The sequence below is a fragment of the Crocuta crocuta genome, unplaced genomic scaffold, assembly GCF_008692635.1.
Source record: "Crocuta crocuta isolate KB4526 unplaced genomic scaffold, BGI_CrCroc_1.0 scaffold207, whole genome shotgun sequence".
NCBI classification, from domain to species: domain Eukaryota; kingdom Metazoa; phylum Chordata; class Mammalia; order Carnivora; family Hyaenidae; genus Crocuta; species Crocuta crocuta.
The window spans coordinates 2,709,380-2,726,152 of NW_027531996.1; the positions used below are offsets into that span (position 1 = coordinate 2,709,380).

At 46.3% G+C, this 16,773-nt stretch overlaps 1 protein-coding gene across 1 annotated transcript in view; it reads right to left on the reverse strand.

Moving 5' to 3' along the window:
* FCMR (Fc mu receptor) overlaps window positions 1-11,690 on the reverse strand; it is a 15,217-nt gene extending 3,527 nt beyond the window's left edge. Inside the window, exons 1-5 of the mRNA XM_077775119.1 lie at window positions 11,533-11,690; window positions 4,323-4,658; window positions 3,423-3,554; window positions 2,256-2,478; window positions 330-460 (exon numbers count right to left, since the gene is read on the reverse strand). Of these exons, the coding sequence (XP_077631245.1) occupies window positions 330-460; window positions 2,256-2,478; window positions 3,423-3,554; window positions 4,323-4,658; window positions 11,533-11,569 (859 nt within the window). The 5' untranslated portion in view covers window positions 11,570-11,690. The remainder of the gene's footprint in view (window positions 1-329; window positions 461-2,255; window positions 2,479-3,422; window positions 3,555-4,322; window positions 4,659-11,532) is intronic.
* Between the last annotated feature and the right edge of the window lie 5,083 nt (window positions 11,691-16,773).

Below are 16,773 nucleotides of genomic sequence, written 5' to 3' on the forward strand. Positions count from 1 at the left end.
GGCCACCCCTCCCCGCCGTCGGGTCTCTGGAAACTCAAAGGCGGTCTCCCTCCGCGGTGCTTGGCCGTGTCTGACGTGGAGATGCTCTGAGTGCTTGGGCACAGCCCTGCCCTCCACTGAAGACCAAAGGGCCCAGGCCGCCCTCTTCGTTCCCAATTCCAGACCACTGACCCCTCACCCCACATTCCTCACACCCCCGGATGCTCAGCTAAAGCTCCTGCGTTTCCCAGGCCGGGCGCAGGGGGAAAGTAGGAGGCGGGGTGCGGAGTCTGAAGCTCTGGGCCCTTCGGGAAGCTCACCTAACCCTAACGGAGCCCCGAGCCGCTCACCTTTACTCCTTAGAATGGCCCTTTTCACCAACAGCCCCACCAGCGCCAGCAGGATGAGGCTCAGGACGGTGGGCACCAGGATGTGAAATCCTTGGTCTTCCATCCCAGACACCGTGCCCTGGTGGAAGGCTCTGAAGACGGAAGGAGAGGAAGAGAGGTTTAAGGCCGCACTCCTCAGTAGCCAACATTTTGGGAGATGGCTCATAGGTTTGTCCCTTTGTTAACACACCCCCACCCCACCCCTGCATGTGCCAAAAAGAGTCTTGTCGGGGCGCCTGGGTGGCTTAGCCGGTTAAGCATCCGACTTTCGCTTAGGTCATGATCTCGCGGNCTCTAATGCTGCCCCCTAGTGTTTCATGGTAGCACTTTCCTAGATGCTCCCCAGGCTTTGGACCAGTGCTGTCCCGGTAGAAATACAATGTGGTCACATACATAATTTTAAACTTCCTAGGAGCCACTGAAAAAGCAAAANTTCTAATGCTGCCCCCTAGTGGTTCGTGGTAGCACTTTCCTAGATGCTCCCCAGATGGTCCAAAGCTCCCCAGGCTTTGGACCAGTGCTGTCCCGTAGAAATACAATGTGGTCACATACATAATTTTAAACTTCCTAGGAGCCACAGTGAAAAAGCAAAAGAAAACAGTGAAACCAATNTTGTCTATGGAGCTAAGAAATCTGGATTCAAATTCAGGTTCAGCTTTCTACTGGCTGTGTGATCTTGAACCAGTCTCCCAACCTCTCTGAGCCTCATTTCCGGAGAAATGGGTATAGTAAAGCCTATTTCACAGAACTGTTTGAGGCCGAAACAAAACTGTAGATATAGAGAAGTTAGAACACCTGGTCTAAGCAGCAGTCAGCAAATGTCAGTTCCCCTCTAACTTTTTGCACCTCTGTTTACTCTCAAGATTATTGCAAATACTAAACGAGTTAAATTTCTTGTAAGTAGAAAAGACTCTTTTCTCATGGTGCTCCTTCTTGCTTAAAAGGTCTTCCCTCCGTTTCCTCTACAAATTGAAATCTTACTTTCCTTAAAGGGTCAGCAAGTAAGTTCTCTTTTCTTCTCCAGGCATGGCAAACTAGAATCAACTTTTTCTCTCCGTCCTCAATTCATGTGTTTATACCGGTTACAACCCTTTTCCCAGTCAGACTTGTATTAGTAAGATAAGACCTGGATACTGGGTGTTTTCATCTTTCTTACATTTTCAGGACGGAACACAATGCCCGGCCCATAGTAGAAACTAAGAAAATGTTGGTTGAATTGACTTCTCCACTGGTAGGCTGGGGTAATTTACTGAACTAGGAATCGGGAGTCTTAGTTCTATTTGAAACCACGAAGTTCTCATGACTTCAGTTTCCCCATCGATAAAACCCAAATGATGCTCGCTGTCCCTTTTCTCACTAACATGTTTTTGCTTAGGCAAAAAGAATTCCAATTATCATAGGGTTTTTTTGGCGTCTGTTCTAATGCTGCCCCCTAGTGGTTCGTGGTAGCACTTTCCTAGATGCTCCCCAGATGGTCCAAAGCTCCCCAGGCTTTGGACCAGTGCTGTCCCGTAGAAATACAATGTGGTCACATACATAATTTTAAACTTCCTAGGAGCCACAGTGAAAAAGCAAAAGAAAACAGTGAAACCAATTTTAAACAGTTAACAGTCTTATTGTTAATTTTATTCTTATTTAGTTCGAAATACATCTGAATGAATGTTGAGTGACTAGAAGATTTGGGTCTCATTTCTACAGGATCTTGTTGGGGGCATTGACAGGTGGCTTTGTTCTTGGACAAAGGAGTTAAAGTGCCACACGCACAGGTAGCCTAGAGACAAGAAGGGTCTCTGTTGGTGGACATCGCAGGAAGATGTCAATGGACCTCCTCCCTCTAGACTACTTTGCCTGACCTTTAGCCCGTCCCGGATGGTGGAGACCTCTTACCTCTGCCTGTGAAGCCTGGTGTGGTGGCTGTAGCTGGCTGTCTGGAGCCTACGAAGTCCCACTGGAGTTGAGGTCTTTGAGGTTGTGGTAGATGGCAGGAGGGTTGGGGGCTTGGTAGCTGCTACTGAAAATGCTCTGGAAGCTCGAAGGTGGGAAGAGATTCGGGTGGTGGGCGAGGGGTGGGTTGCTGGAGGAGCCTCAGTCCTTTGAGCTGGTGTGGTAGCTGCAGGAAATAGCGGGAAAGAGTGACCTTCCATATATACATTCCAGTCCCCAGCAGGATTGGGTCACCCTCTCTTTCCTGAACACACTCTCCTTTTCCCTAGACTCCCTCTGTTGTTGCAGTCCTCACGGCCTGAAATGCCTTCCTAGCATGGCTCTGTACCTACTACCTTCTATGTATATTTGCTTCAAATGTCATTTCCTCCAGGACGCCTTCTCTGACTTCCCAGGCAGAAGAGCTTCCTCTCCTCTGATCATGGAAGAAGCCCTGTTTGTAGCTCCATCCCCACTCTGCTTTATGCTGTATCTGTGTGCTTGACTGTTCTCCTCCGTCCCACAAACTTGGGCATATGATATGCTCAGTTATTCTATCCCTCTCGGCACCCAGCAAAGTCCTGTAGTGTAACAAGGTTCAGTTAACGTATCTACCTCCCAAGAGAGATGTGAAGATATGATGGAGATGTTGCCTGTTACAAATGCATTTAAAACAGGAAAAAGATATAGAAATGTAAAGGAACCATTAGTATAACCATCAGTCGTTTTTATTTGCAAAATAGAGTTGTTAAAATCACTGTACGCCAGCAAATGAAGGCAGTCCTGTGGGGAACAGGAGGCGTGACCATCCCTGACTGGAAAAGGTCTGCCCAGTCTTGGTTTCCCCAAGTCATTCATAAAAGAGGTAGATTTTGTGAATGGAGCATTACTTGTGGTGCCACCTGGTGGTGATGTATAAGTTCTGCAACTAGAGCCGAGGGACAGACCAGGTTTTAGGATGGGCTTGAAGGACATCGGATGCTAATCTCCGGGAAGTACCCTCTCCCAAAACAGGGACTCAGCTGTGCTCTGCCAACCGTTCCGTGAACTGAACACATACTCCCTCCTCCACTGTCACAATGCCCACCATCATCGCCCCCACCTCACCTACCTTAGCTTTGGTGAACTGACCTTTAGGTATGAGTTCGAGAGAACTGGCATGTGCAGCCATCTGGAGCCATGGGGGCATCGGCCTGGGTAGAAGTTTCTGAAACCATCGTGGAGGCTCAGGCATTGGCTCATCTTCCCAGAATAGGCCATAGTCTATTATGAGGCAAGGGGAATAAATACACTGGGGTGGGGAGGGGAGCCCTAGGAGGAGACCGAGACCCCAGGAAGGGATATCGGCGCGAGCTGAAGCTGACTCAGCCAGGGTGGATGGGAGTGGAGGGACAAGCGCAGAGTCCGCCAGGAAGAGCAGAAAAAGAATGGGCTGGAGACTTCCCCATAGAAATCCTCTTTCACCCGCACTCAGTCAACCTTCTCACCAGAGGCCACTGGGATTTTAGAATGGCTGTTCAATTAGTGTTGCATAGGAGTTAAGAAGTCAGTAGAGGAATGCAGAAAGGTGGGATTTGGGAAACCCTTGGAAAGGATCAGATTATAAAGTACCGAGTTTGACCGGCAAATGTGACTTGAAAAATGACTGTCTTTCCTTGATGGTTACCCCTGGTATTGCTCATGGGACAGCTATGAAGGACAGTTTTCCTTTTGCTTCCAATTCCCTCCCATCTCAGGGCCTCTCCTCTATCTTAAACCCTCACTTTCCTCAGACCTTGGGTAGGATGGATACAATACAATGCAAGGAGAGCACTTATTTGTTCCTTTCATAGGGTTTGGGTAGGAAATTCGGGGGACTGTGAAGTTAATTGACTGTATGAGTTTTCAACTATACAAATCCTGATTATCTTTGCACTGGCTAACATGGCAATAGCATGACAGTCTGCGAGACGATAGTTCAATGGTTCTCCCAGCCTTCCTGGGTAGCAACACTTGCTAGGTGCACTGAGCCTCCATCAGGGGGGCACATACCACTATGGACACTCAGGGTGACTTGCTGGTTCTTGCCCCGGTCTGTGTTCATGCCTGTCCCGCAGGCATAGACTCCACTGTCACTCTGGGTCAGCTCTGTTACCTCCACTAGGAACACATTCTTATCTGGATATGGCTTCAGGGTGACTCGATGCTTGTATTCTTCCTTGACAAAATTGTTGCTGGACACCACGGTGGAACATACTCCAGATTCAGCCACTTCCCGGCACAGATATAACCTCGAATGCACTTGAGGAAGCGGGCACTCAATGGTAATTGAGGTGCCCAGTATTCCATCCAGCTTTACTTCTGGGAGTTTCCTCAGAGCCCCAGCCACTGCAGGGAGAGGGAGTTAATGTACAGGAAGTACCCATTTCCAAACACATCGCCGACTCCAGCCCTATTTCCAACCCCGGGCCCCAGCCCAGTCTCTCACTCATCTCTAGCTTCAGCCTCATCTCTATCATCAGCACAAGCCTCAGATCACTCTTGGCCCCGGCCCTCCCCTGATCCCTAGCCCTAGCCTCATCCTCAGCCTCCTCCTGTCCCTAACCCTACGTACGTCCTCAGTCTGGCTCCATATTCTTCCCTAACCCTTTGCCCAAACCTGACTCCCAGCCAGACCCCGCTCAGCCCAAACCTTAACATAACCCTCAACCTCATTCAAACCCAAACCCATAAGAGCCCAGTTACCAAATCCCTAAGAAGTCAAAACTACTATCAAATCTTCTGTCACACACCAAGGAGACATGGTGCACCATAGCAACCCCAATCAGCACATAGCGCCGAACTGATTTCACTGTGGTGTTGGGAGGCACAGTGCGATTTTGCTGCAACAGGTTTTCTGTCTAGTTTTGTTTTGCTCATATCCATTCAACCAAAACGACTGTTCACCCTCAGTTTTGTCTTTTAAATCATTTTTTAAAGCATTTGTCGAATGCCTTTTATGTGGCAGGAAGATGGCTGGCATCCCTCCCTGTACAGAATGAATCATTTAGTGGGTGATACAGACGGACAGTCACTACAGTGCTGTGCAATACACCCCATGACAGAGATATACAGGGTGACTTGGAAGCAGTGAACAGAGACACTGGATCCAGGCTGTTGAGAAGGGATGGTGTCGTTTGAAGAAGGGTTGCTGGAAGAAATGATGTCTAAGTTGTGACCTGAAAGACTGGATGTGGAGGGCAACTGAGAGAATGATGATGGTGTTCACTGAATGAGGGAACACAGATGGGATGCAAGGGTGTGTGTGAGTGTGTGTGCATGTGTGCACAGGTGTATACATATTGTATGTATGTTGGGGAGAGTGTGGAGCAGGGAGAAATAGAATAGAATAGAATATGATATGATATGATATGATACGATAAATTTTAAAAAATAAAGTTTATGCCTTGGCTGAGAGAAGGCGGGTCTAACACAATTGAGTCAGATGGAGAAGAGGATAAGTCCAAGTATGATTAACTATCAGCTAAGTGGGTCCCAATAAGTGTCTGCATACTTCTGGAAAGAGGGGCACAGGGTGAATTATGTGTATTAGAGTGGAGCCAGGGGACTTGGATAGAGGAAAAAAAGACCCTTCCAGGCAGTGAGCACAGCCCTCAGAGAGGCTGGGATATGAGAGAGAACATGGCATGGCCATGAGGTGGAGAGAAGTTGACAGACTTCTTGAAATTCATCCACTGACCATACATTAAGAATAGCTCCAAGGAGTTTAGTAAAATAAGGAGAGTCAAAGAAAGAAGCAGGGCTTGAGATTTCTGGACAAGCAGAGAGAGCTGAAGTGGACATTCTGAGGGAAGCAGAGAGTGTGGACACCAGTGAAGAGGCAGAAACAGCCATGGGAGTATAAGAATGGGGGAGAGGGGCCAGAAGGAGAGCATTCACAGGAGTGTGTTCAAATCTAAGAGTGTAGCTGGTGTTGACATGGTAGGGAGAAGCAGAGGGGCCAGCCAGAACACATAATATCTAATATCGAAACTCTCACACAAATAATCCAATGTTGCTTCAAATCTGTTAGAAACCTAGGTGTGTGAGGCAGCCTCATGACTGGAACATGGCAATGGAAGGGTGACCCATTCAAAAGACAAAGACCCAATCAAGGGGGTGGGGGAATTACCCTGTGTGCCCAGACAGCCAACACCTGTGTGTAAAGCCCAGCACCTCATAGTGAACATGTATTTTTGTACCAACCCAGCCAGAAAGGGGCATGAATGCTACTTTCCCAAGAGCAAGATGCTATAATATGGGTAGGAACAAGGCAAAGCAAAGAGAGGTCATCATTTATGCAGACACCTTGAGTGGCCTCACTCTGTTCAGGAATGAACTTCTGGCAAATCCTTGGCTTACCCAGATCCCCTCTTGTGGGCTGCATGTTTGTGTCCCCCGAGTATTCATGTGTTGAAGCCCTAACCTTCAGTGTGATGGTTGTAGGAGATGAGTCCTTTGGGAAGTAAGTTGGGTTAGATGTGGTTGGTGGAGCCCTCGTAATGGGATTAGGGTCCCCATTCTCTCCATGTGCACAAGAAGCCATGTGAGGACCCAGGGAGATGGTGGCTGTCTGTAAGCCAGGAAGAGGACCTTTACCAACGACAATACTTGCTGGCACCTTGATCTTGGGCTTCTAGTTTCCAGAACTGTGAGAAGTAAACTCTATTGTGTAAGGCACACCGTCTGTGGTGTTTTATTAAAGCAGCCAGAAGAGACTAAGTAAGGCATCCTTATTGTGTAAACCCTGGACAGATGAAGCACAAGGAAAGCTGCTGGGTACACTGAGCCCTAGTCCTAAGGAAGCACTAGTTGGTGAGATAAAATGACCCAGTTCTCCTTGGAGTTCACAGTAGCTTCTAACCCACACCTAAGGCTTAGAAAAGCAGAGTTCCCAATGAGAGAAAAGATAGATATAATCTCCTGGTTTAGAATTTATGCACAGTGTGCATTTGAGTCATGTTGGAGGAACTTAGTAGAATGCAAATGACCTGATCTTACCTTTTGGCATGGTGATTACATCTGTCTAGGGTGGGGCATACATTTTAAAATAGCTTTCCAGGTGCCCTTGAATTTTTGCAATTCTGAACTACATAACTATATTTCCATATCATTCTGGGAAATAAAAGGAAGGGTGGGAGTAGGTGTCTAAAGGACCCAACCCATTTAATACTGGCATTTCAGAGAGGCTAGTTAGTAAGTGACATTAATCTCTAAGCTGGTGACTTGATTTTCAGTGGCAATGGTAGAGGACAGGGATATAGGTGGTTTAAAAGTTCATTCTCAATATATAGTTAGATATAAATATATGTGTTTGGAATATGGGAGAAAAACGCATAATTTCTGTGATGAAAAATATGGTAAATGTCCACAAGGCCTTGGCTAGGGTGGTGCTCTAGAGATGGACTTTGGATTCTGTTCGGCAGTAGATTTCCAGGTGATGAGAACCTTCACAACTCGTCACAGCAGAATTATTTCTGGAATAAGGAAGTTGGCCTGCAACTTTTTTTTTAAATGCTTATTTATCTATTTTGGGGGAGAGGGAGAACACAAGGGAGGGGCAGAGAGAGAATCCCAAGCAGGATCCACACTGTCAGTGCAGAGCCCGACACATGGGCTGAACTCATGAACTCATGAGCCAAAGCCAAGAGTCGGACGTTTCACTGACTAAGCCACCCAGGCGCCCCTGAGACTTTTATGTTTATCAGATGGAGTGTGAGCTTTTTTAAAAGATGAGAAATGTTCTACTGAACTTCCCACCCCCGCATACACCAACATGTGTGTCCCGGCGGGCTGTCTGCTCTTTGTCCTGTTGCAATGAATAGAGTGTCTCCCCTCCTCACCAAAGCAAGTTCTTCCTCCTGTGTCCTGAGTCCAACCTGCTCACCTTCTTTAGAACTTCTCTTCCACACTCATCCCTCTCTCCTCTCCGTGTCATTGGTTTCTTCTCTGCTAGCATTGCTGTGGCTTACACACCTGCTCTGATATTGCCCACATTGAAAAACCCCTCCATCTACCTTTTGCCTCCCACTCAGCTGCCACCCCTCTTTTGTTCTCTTTCTCAGACGAGTCATCAAGGTCACAGAATCCGCTTCCACACCTCCCACTTCTTCCACATACACCTATCAGAATTTTGCCTCCAACATTCCACTAGAACTGCTAATCAAGGTCAGCAAAAATTTCCTAGTTGCCACATTTGATGTCTTTGTCTTCATTTACTTGCCCTCTTGGCAGCATTTGAGGGAACTGAGCCCTCCCACTTTGAAATACTTTTTGTGGCTTCCCTAATACCACATTCTCAATGACTGCTCCTTTTCAATCTCCTTGCTTTCCTCTCCTTCTCTACCCACCTGTCAGTATTGAGCTGCCCTGCCTGTTCTCTTCTTGGTCTTCCCTTCCTCTCCCAACGTTAGCTCATTTACTCCCATGGCTTGTAGTGCCAACTCTATGTAGATTTCACCAGAACATTTATCTCCAGTCTTATTTTTTTTACCTCTGAGTTCTAGAATCACGTTTCTGATATTGCCACCTGGACTCTACTTGAATACCTAAGATGTATTTCAGACTTACCATGGCAAAACAAATAGACGACCAGAAAAAAGGATTCTTGATTTCTCTTCCAAAATCTGTTCTGTCCAATCTCTTCCTATTTCAGAAGAGAGTACCAGCATCCATCCTACTTCTGAAGCCCAAAACTCATTCCCATATTATATTAAGTAATCAAGAATAAATTTTAGATGCGCGTGTGTGTGTGTATATGTGTGGTGTGTGTGAGTGTGTACTGGGTTACAACATCATGTGTATGTATTATTACTTTTACGGGTCAAGATAAAAAGCCTACATCATGTAATACTGTCTTGCTTTTTTAGGGAACTCTACTTAAGGCAATGTGGTCTATGGTTTGTGCCCCCATGCACTGGGCTCTGAGAACAAGGACCACCCCAATATTTGTACAACCTGGGGCAGAAAAACAAATAAAGGCCCAAATATCATATGTCTAAATATTTTAAAGTCATAAATCAAGCTAATAAAGTGTTGCATAAAGTATGTCCTGTAGCCCATCTTGACAAATTCACACACTCCTTAGATGTCCACTCTAAAATATTTCTATGTGGGGGGTCTGGGTGGCTCAGTCCATTAAGCGCCCAACTTTGGCCCAGGTCATGATCTCATGGTTCATGAATTTCAGCTCCATGTCAAGCTCTGTGCTGACAGCCTGCTTCGGATTCTGTGTTTTCCTCTTTCTCTGCTCCGCTCCCCCTCATGTTCTGTCTCTCAAAAATAAATAAACGTTAAAATTTTTTTAATAAAAATAAAAATAAGTAAAACATTTCTATCTGGGAAGAATGCCCCCAAGTTTCCTATTCCTAGCATCTGTCCTGTCTCCTCTCTTTTCTCATCCCAACTCCTGCCCACACCACAAGGGTCCTGGTATGTACGTGGGGGATAATCCAGGTTTCATGTATTAGTTCCACCCACCTCATTCCAAACAGCCACCTGTGGCCACCCTTTTATAGAAGAAGATAGAATTCTAGTATAGAAGACCCCGTAGGAAGGCTCATATGGTCATTGAAAGTGGGCCCAGAGTCATCTGCACAAGGAGCTCGAGGTCTAGAAGAGGGGATATGGGTGTGGGCTTGAGGAGGACAATCCTCTTGGGCCCGTGAACTCCTCACCCTGTGAGGATGGGCACAAATGGAGATGGACTGGATCCACAGCAGGGACCCCTCTGTCCCAGGTAGAATGGCGGCATTGCTCAGGACAGACTACAGTGCTACGATTTAAGTGCCCTTCCCTCCTAGATATCTTCTGCCCCCACTGAACCACTCTTTCATCTCAAGTTTAACTAAGTTTAGTTCACCATCCACTGTGTTCACATAAGTCCTACCATCTCTCACAGAATCTGACATTTCATTACAAGTGCATTTCCTTGGACATTAAGGGTGTTTCAATCTTTGACTCAACAAATATTTGACTTTATGCCATATTCAAGTCATTAGCAAGAAAGCAAATGTGAATAAAAAGTTATTTTGGCCCTCAGGGAGCTTACCAATTAATCCACAAAATAAAGGGAATCCATGCCAAGTCACAGTATAAGGCGGAATGAGGTCAGCTATTGGGATTCAGAAGACAGAGCTCTGGAAGATGTGCAAGAAGGAGGTGGAGGTTGAAGTGAACTCTGAAGGACTCATAAGAGGTGGAGATGAGAGGAAGGATGTTACCAGCAGAAGGAATGGCACGAGTAAGAACACGTGGCAGGAATGTCTAGCACACATTCAGGAGGAGTCCTCTTTGGACTCTCTGGATGTTAGAGAAGTGCAGGGGAGTGTGGTAGGCTCAGAGGGTAAAAGTAGGCAGTGGGAGCCACTGAAGGTTTCTAGAAAGGGTGATCCTATGATTACAGTCAATCTGTATTTGAAAGAGTAATCTGGATCCACCAGTGGGTCAGGTTGGAGGAAGTGGGATAGTTATGAGATGGCTTTGAGTTCTGTTCCTTTCCATTCCCTCTGTTACCTCTCTAGGAGAGGCTGCTTATCCTGGTGATGCTAATCCAGAAACTACATGAACTGGCCATTGATTGGGTCAAAGTTGGGTACGGATAAATAGGAAGAGGTGGTAAAGTATCATTTTGGCAGTTTGCAGCTGATATCAGAGATGGTTAAGATGGATAGAGTAACTGGTTTGGATGGGGGCCAATAAGGAACTTGAATTAAGGTGCTAGGTATGTTGCATTTCACATTTTGGTGGGATACTGAAGTGGGGGTTCCCAGCAGGCAGCTGTAAATTACATATGAAACTTGAGGAATGGATTAGGGTTACTGAATGGATGAAGGAGTCTTCGTTTAAAGCTGAAAGTTTGAAAATCAGCAGTGAAAGAGATACAAAGATAGAGAGTGTAGAGGTAAGAAGAAAGAAATTTGGAGGCACTTGCTTTAAGATCTCATATTATCAAGCTAATATGCCTAGGCGAGGTAATGTCTTCAACGCTCATGGGTCAACACCTGAGCATCAAAGGAGATGTGTCTGGAGTGGAGAGGGGCACTAGCAGAGAGTAGGGAGGACGTCCAGAACTTCACATGGTCTCCATCCTTATCCTGCCCTAAAAACTGGTCTGCAACTAAATCCGTCCAGGAACATCAGGGCTAGAAAGAGCCAACAACTCCCCTCCCTGTGGCCAATTCAACCTCATAAGATGTCCAAGGTATTTTCCCATGGTACTTACCTGGCAGGAAGAAAAATGACCAAAGCCAGAGGTCCATGGCTCCTTCCAGAGCAACGTCCCATCCAAAAGTCCCTGGAGATGGGGACAGAGACCAACTGCTCACCCAGGAACCCTTCACAATCTGGAGCTTGAAAGAGATTTCTGGCCCCCACGAGGAGCAAGACTTCAAAATGAGGAAATGACAACTTGTTTTGTTTGCTAACTAGTTTTAGACTAAAAAAGAAAATACCAGCAAACCACAGCGGAAGTTAGGAATTGAAAAAATATGTTATGTTGAGTCCTAACAGGTCGCTAGGGTTCAAAGGGCCTCTAGGCAGCTCCTAAAAGCTATTAGAAGCTCTCAGGCATGATATTTCTTTGCTTTGGGCACCTTTTCTTGGAAGGGCTTCTCATGCTTTATGAATATTCACTGACTTCTGAGATAGAGTCACTTGCCTTATCCCTGTCTTCAGGATAAAAGAGATTTGTCACCAATTTTCTCCACCTGAGGACGACTGTATGGATAGAAAGTCTTGAAGTTAGAAGATACTGGTTGTAGCCCTTGAATTTGGCTTTGAGGAATTCACTCCCTTTCTCTGAGCCTAGATCTCTTTATCTAGAAAAGGAAGGTGTAACTCAATGAGCCTGGCATTTCCTCCTGTGGATTATCGTTCCTGGAGTCTTAATTGACCCCAGTTTGCCTGGCACCACAGATCAACCATCCCTCATCTATCCCAGCTATGCCCCTGAAGGTGCTGCCCTCTGGCAGGGGCCCAGGGAACCTCCCAGTGGCCACAGAGGCATGCCAGAAGATGACGTGACAGTGTCTAAAGTCACAACAGCCCGAGAGGGTCCATGGGATCAGTGACTGATAGAGAGGAGACATATGCTGAGGCCATCAGTCACAAGGTATCACAGAAAGAGCTCTGGGTTCCAGTCAGAAGACTAGGGTTCTGGTTTTGGTTTGATGCTTCTTAGCTTTGGGCCTCAGTTTCCTCATTAATAAATAGGGATGGTCCCTGCCCTGCCTACATCACAGGGCTTTCATAAGTCCCAGTAGAAACCATGGTCATGGAAGGGCTTGAAGGACTTTTAATGTGGAGGTCCATGGAGAAGTTACTTAATCAGAAGATCCCCAGAGCTTCATTCCTGATGACCACATTTTAGGCAACTTGCCAACATCCCCCTCTCTAGGTGCTGCAGCCTCTTGTGTGCACAGAGGCCTAAGGCCATTTCTACGCCTTTCTTACCAGATTTGTCACATGCTCTCCAAAACACAAAAAGACAACATCCGCAGTAGAAGTCAAATGCGAGGCTCAGAGCAGGTGCAGAGGAAATGTGTGGGGGCGGGCCGCCTGTCCTGCACACCCCTATCTGGGTTTCCACCAGCATAGGGCCACTGCAGTTATGATTTCCTCCAACCACCAACTGGGCCAGGGTGTCAGGGGGCAGCCTCAGGCCTCTGGTCAGAGCAAGTGACTGTCAGAGGCCTCGGTTCTGGTCAGAGTCCACCCTTCCCTACTTGGAGGGCTCTTCCCAGTTCCTCACAGCTGTCCCACAGCTGGGCTCTGCCATCTGCTGGGCTCAAGACCTGGGACTACCTTGGATAGAGAGAGAATAAATGAGTGGCTGTGGGGCATGTGTGTGACTGTAGGTGTAAGAGTGTGTGTGTAAGATGTGTAGGAGTGTGTGTTGTGTGGTTGTGAGTGTGTAAATGAGTGTGTGTGGTGTGTGAGTGATGAGTGATATATGACTGTGATATGTGTGTGTGAAGTACACGTCACGTGGGACAATGTGGGGAATGGTGTGGGAATGTGTTATGTGTGATATGTTAGTGTGTCCGTGTGTGGTGTGTGAAGTAATGATGTGCGTGGCATGGGAGGTCTGTGATGTGTGGCTGAGTGTGTGAACATGTGTGATGTCATGTGATGTGTGAATGTGTGATGTATGCTTGTAAGTGTGTGTGTTGTTTGTGTGGCTTGTGAGTGTGAACATGCTGTGCGCATGAACACGTGTGTCTGTGGAGATGTGGGCTGGATGTGCTGTGGCTGGGGCCAGCCAGGCAGCACTGGGCATGTGCAGAATGAGATATTTTCACATCGTGTGTGGCCCAGACAAAACCATTAGTAATGTCCACTGGTGTTGTTATGAGCAGGAATTGGGGGCCTCAGGACTCCTGGGTAGGAAGTGAATGTTTGGAAATTCCCAGACCTGGACAATCCAGTCTCTACCCCCAAGGTCTCAGGGTAGGCTGGGTCCCCAAGGGAAGGCTGAACCATCACTAAATGGAGGAGTTTACTGTCTTCATTCTCTTCTCCCTCTTTTTTCGCCAACTAAATTTTATTTCTCCTTTCTGACTCACAGGGCAGCTGTGTTGCCCTGGCATTCCCACTCTTGGGAAAAGGTATGAAAAGCTGAAGCCCACTGACAGGCAGGGAACTCAATGGGTTAACCTCCCCTGGTGCCAATGCTTGACCAGAAGGGATGAATGTAATGGGAAAAACTTCAGAGTCTAATGACAGGAAAGTGGATAGAATAAATAATACCAGGTACACTGGGAACTGTTCTAAGTCCTTCAGGTAAATTCATTTAGTCCCCATAATAACTTAGGTTTTTATTATCCTCCCTATGTTACAGATGGGAAAAGAAAAATATTTCTCAGGGGCACCTGGGTGGCTCAGTTGGTTAAGCATCTGACTTCAGCTCAGGTCATGATCTCACGGTTTTTGAGTTAAGCCCCACATCAGGCTCTGTGCTGACAGCTTGGAGCCTGGAGCCTGCTTCAGATTCTGTGTCTCCCTCTCTCTCTGACCCTCCCTTGCTCATCTTCTTTCTTCCTCTCAAAAATAAATAAACATTAAAAAAATTAAAAGGAAGAAAAATATTTCTTATAAGGTTGTTGTGAGGACTGCCTGAGGTAAGCATTACAAAGGGCTTGATACGATGCCTGGAATATAGTGTGAGTGCAGTGGAGATTAGCCCTCACCATTAAGGTGGAAGTTGTCATTATGGATTGTGCCTGGTTATAACATCATGTAGCCCTCCGATGTAGCCAGACTCCCAAACAGCCATCTCCTGGGCCTTTCCAGACTGAGGGTTGAGATCCAAGGTGGCCCTCCCCATGACCCAACACTGCTCTCCCCAAAGACAGACCGTGAGAATACCCTCACCTGTTAGACTCACCAGGGAGCCCACTCAGGTAGAGGTACCTGGCTCAGGTACCCTGTGGTTCTCACTTTCCAAGAACTTGGACTAGAGGCTTGCCTGACCAAGAGTGAGTCACTCCACAGGAATAGGGCTTTGGGAAGGTTAACCTGTACTGCGAGCCTACTAATGGCCTCCTGCTATAAGAAATGGTAAGACTTTTTAACCTAAATATGGCCATACTTCTGTTGGTATTCTAAAGTTAGAGCCCAAATATGTAGAATTCTAGATGAATTTTAATGTGATCTGTCAGCAAAAATCTGGAGTTTAGAATATTCACCTCAACACATTTAATCAAAGACTTTTTACTCCAGTGGAGGTAGATTGGCTGCCCATTTCTTTATCAGCCTTAGGAGAGAACTCCTGGAATCTAATAGCTTGACCATCTGCCTTCCCTTCCTGTTTTGGCATCCTAGCTAGCTGGGGGCCATTGGCCTCAGTTTTACATCTTCTCTCTTGGTGTGCCCCCTTAGATATGTGGTCTTTCCGAGATGGTCTCTTACTATTTTTATTATATAGGCTCCCTAGTAGAGTTCATTATTTCAGAGAAGCTCATGGGGTTGGTGAGGAGGGGACTGTACCTGTTTCTCTGCTTTGAGGACTAGATTCATTTTCTGCTTTTGGGAGAAGTGTTCTGTTCTGAACACTTGGGAAAGTCTTGGACAAAAGATATATATGTACATGTATATGTATATGTATGTGTGTGTGTGCATGTGTGTGTGTGTGTAGCTTTATAAACCAAAATCAACTCCTGTAAGCAGATTCTCAGCCACTATTGGGCCTTAGTAATGTGTAATCCTTATGTTTTTTAAAGGAAAAAATCAAGATAATTCAAGAACTTGAGGAAGATTTTTTTTTTTATCATCAGAAACATTTAAATAGTCCTCTGTGTGATTGCTCGGCACTGATTATTGCTATTTGGTTTATCCTTAGCCCCACAGTTGATTGTTACTTCCCAGTCCTGGGCTGAACAGTGTCCCTCTGAAATTTATGTCTATCTGAAACCTTAGAATATGACCTCATTGAGAAATGGGAACTTTGCAGATGTAATTTATTAAGATGAGGCCAAACAGGATGGGGGGGGGGAGCTAAATCCAATGACAAGCGTCCTTGTACAAAGGCCGTGTGAACACACATAGAGACACACCGAGAGAAGGCCATGTGAGGACCGGGCAGAGACAGGACAGATGCAGCTGTGAGCCAGGGGACACCCAGGCTTGCGGCCCCCAGACGTGAGGAGAGAGGCACGAACGACTCCCCCTCACAGCCTCCTGAAGGAACCAACCCTGCAGACATCTTGATTTCGCACTTCAAGCTTCCAGAACGGTGAAAGACTAAATTATTGTTATTTTAAGTCACCCAGTTTTATGGTAGTTTGTTATAGCAGCCTAGGAAATTAAAACACTCCCCCAAATTGTTGACTTGTTAACTTATTAGATACCCCACTATACCTACAGACCAGCTTTTTTATTCATGGAAGGATTTCATGTGGACTTTGGGCAATACATTTTTATACTTGCTATCACCTGTATATAACATCAGTTAAGAATAATATAAGATTGTCTATGGCTTTAGTGGCATTTCTTGGTCTTTGATTCTAGGGACTGGGGTAGGCTGCCTGAGCTCTGGATTGGCTTGCAGGTTATTGGTAATAATATAGAAGCTGCATCTTAACCCTTCTGCCCCAGGAAAGATGCTTTGGTGGATCAGAGAGCAGCTTCCAGGGGGAAAACATAGGTTCTGCCGCACCTTGTAGTTTTGGTTCTCCTGGAATGATTTGCTGTCATTCCAGAAGAAGCTAAATATGCATCCCCATTACAGAGAACAGAGAGAAATAAATATTCCTGATGACCACCTCTCTGGGCCAGAGTGGAGCCTAAGACTCCGATACAAGTCAGGGTCTGCGAATCAGGCCTGGATATTGTGGTTGGTAGAGCAGGAGAGGAGACTAAGGAGGACTGAAATCTGCATCTGGTCAAGGGCAAGCTTGGAAGCATGAAGCATCAGAAGCAGTATGTTCAAGGTCCAGATGGGAGCAAATTCTCTTCCCCACATCAG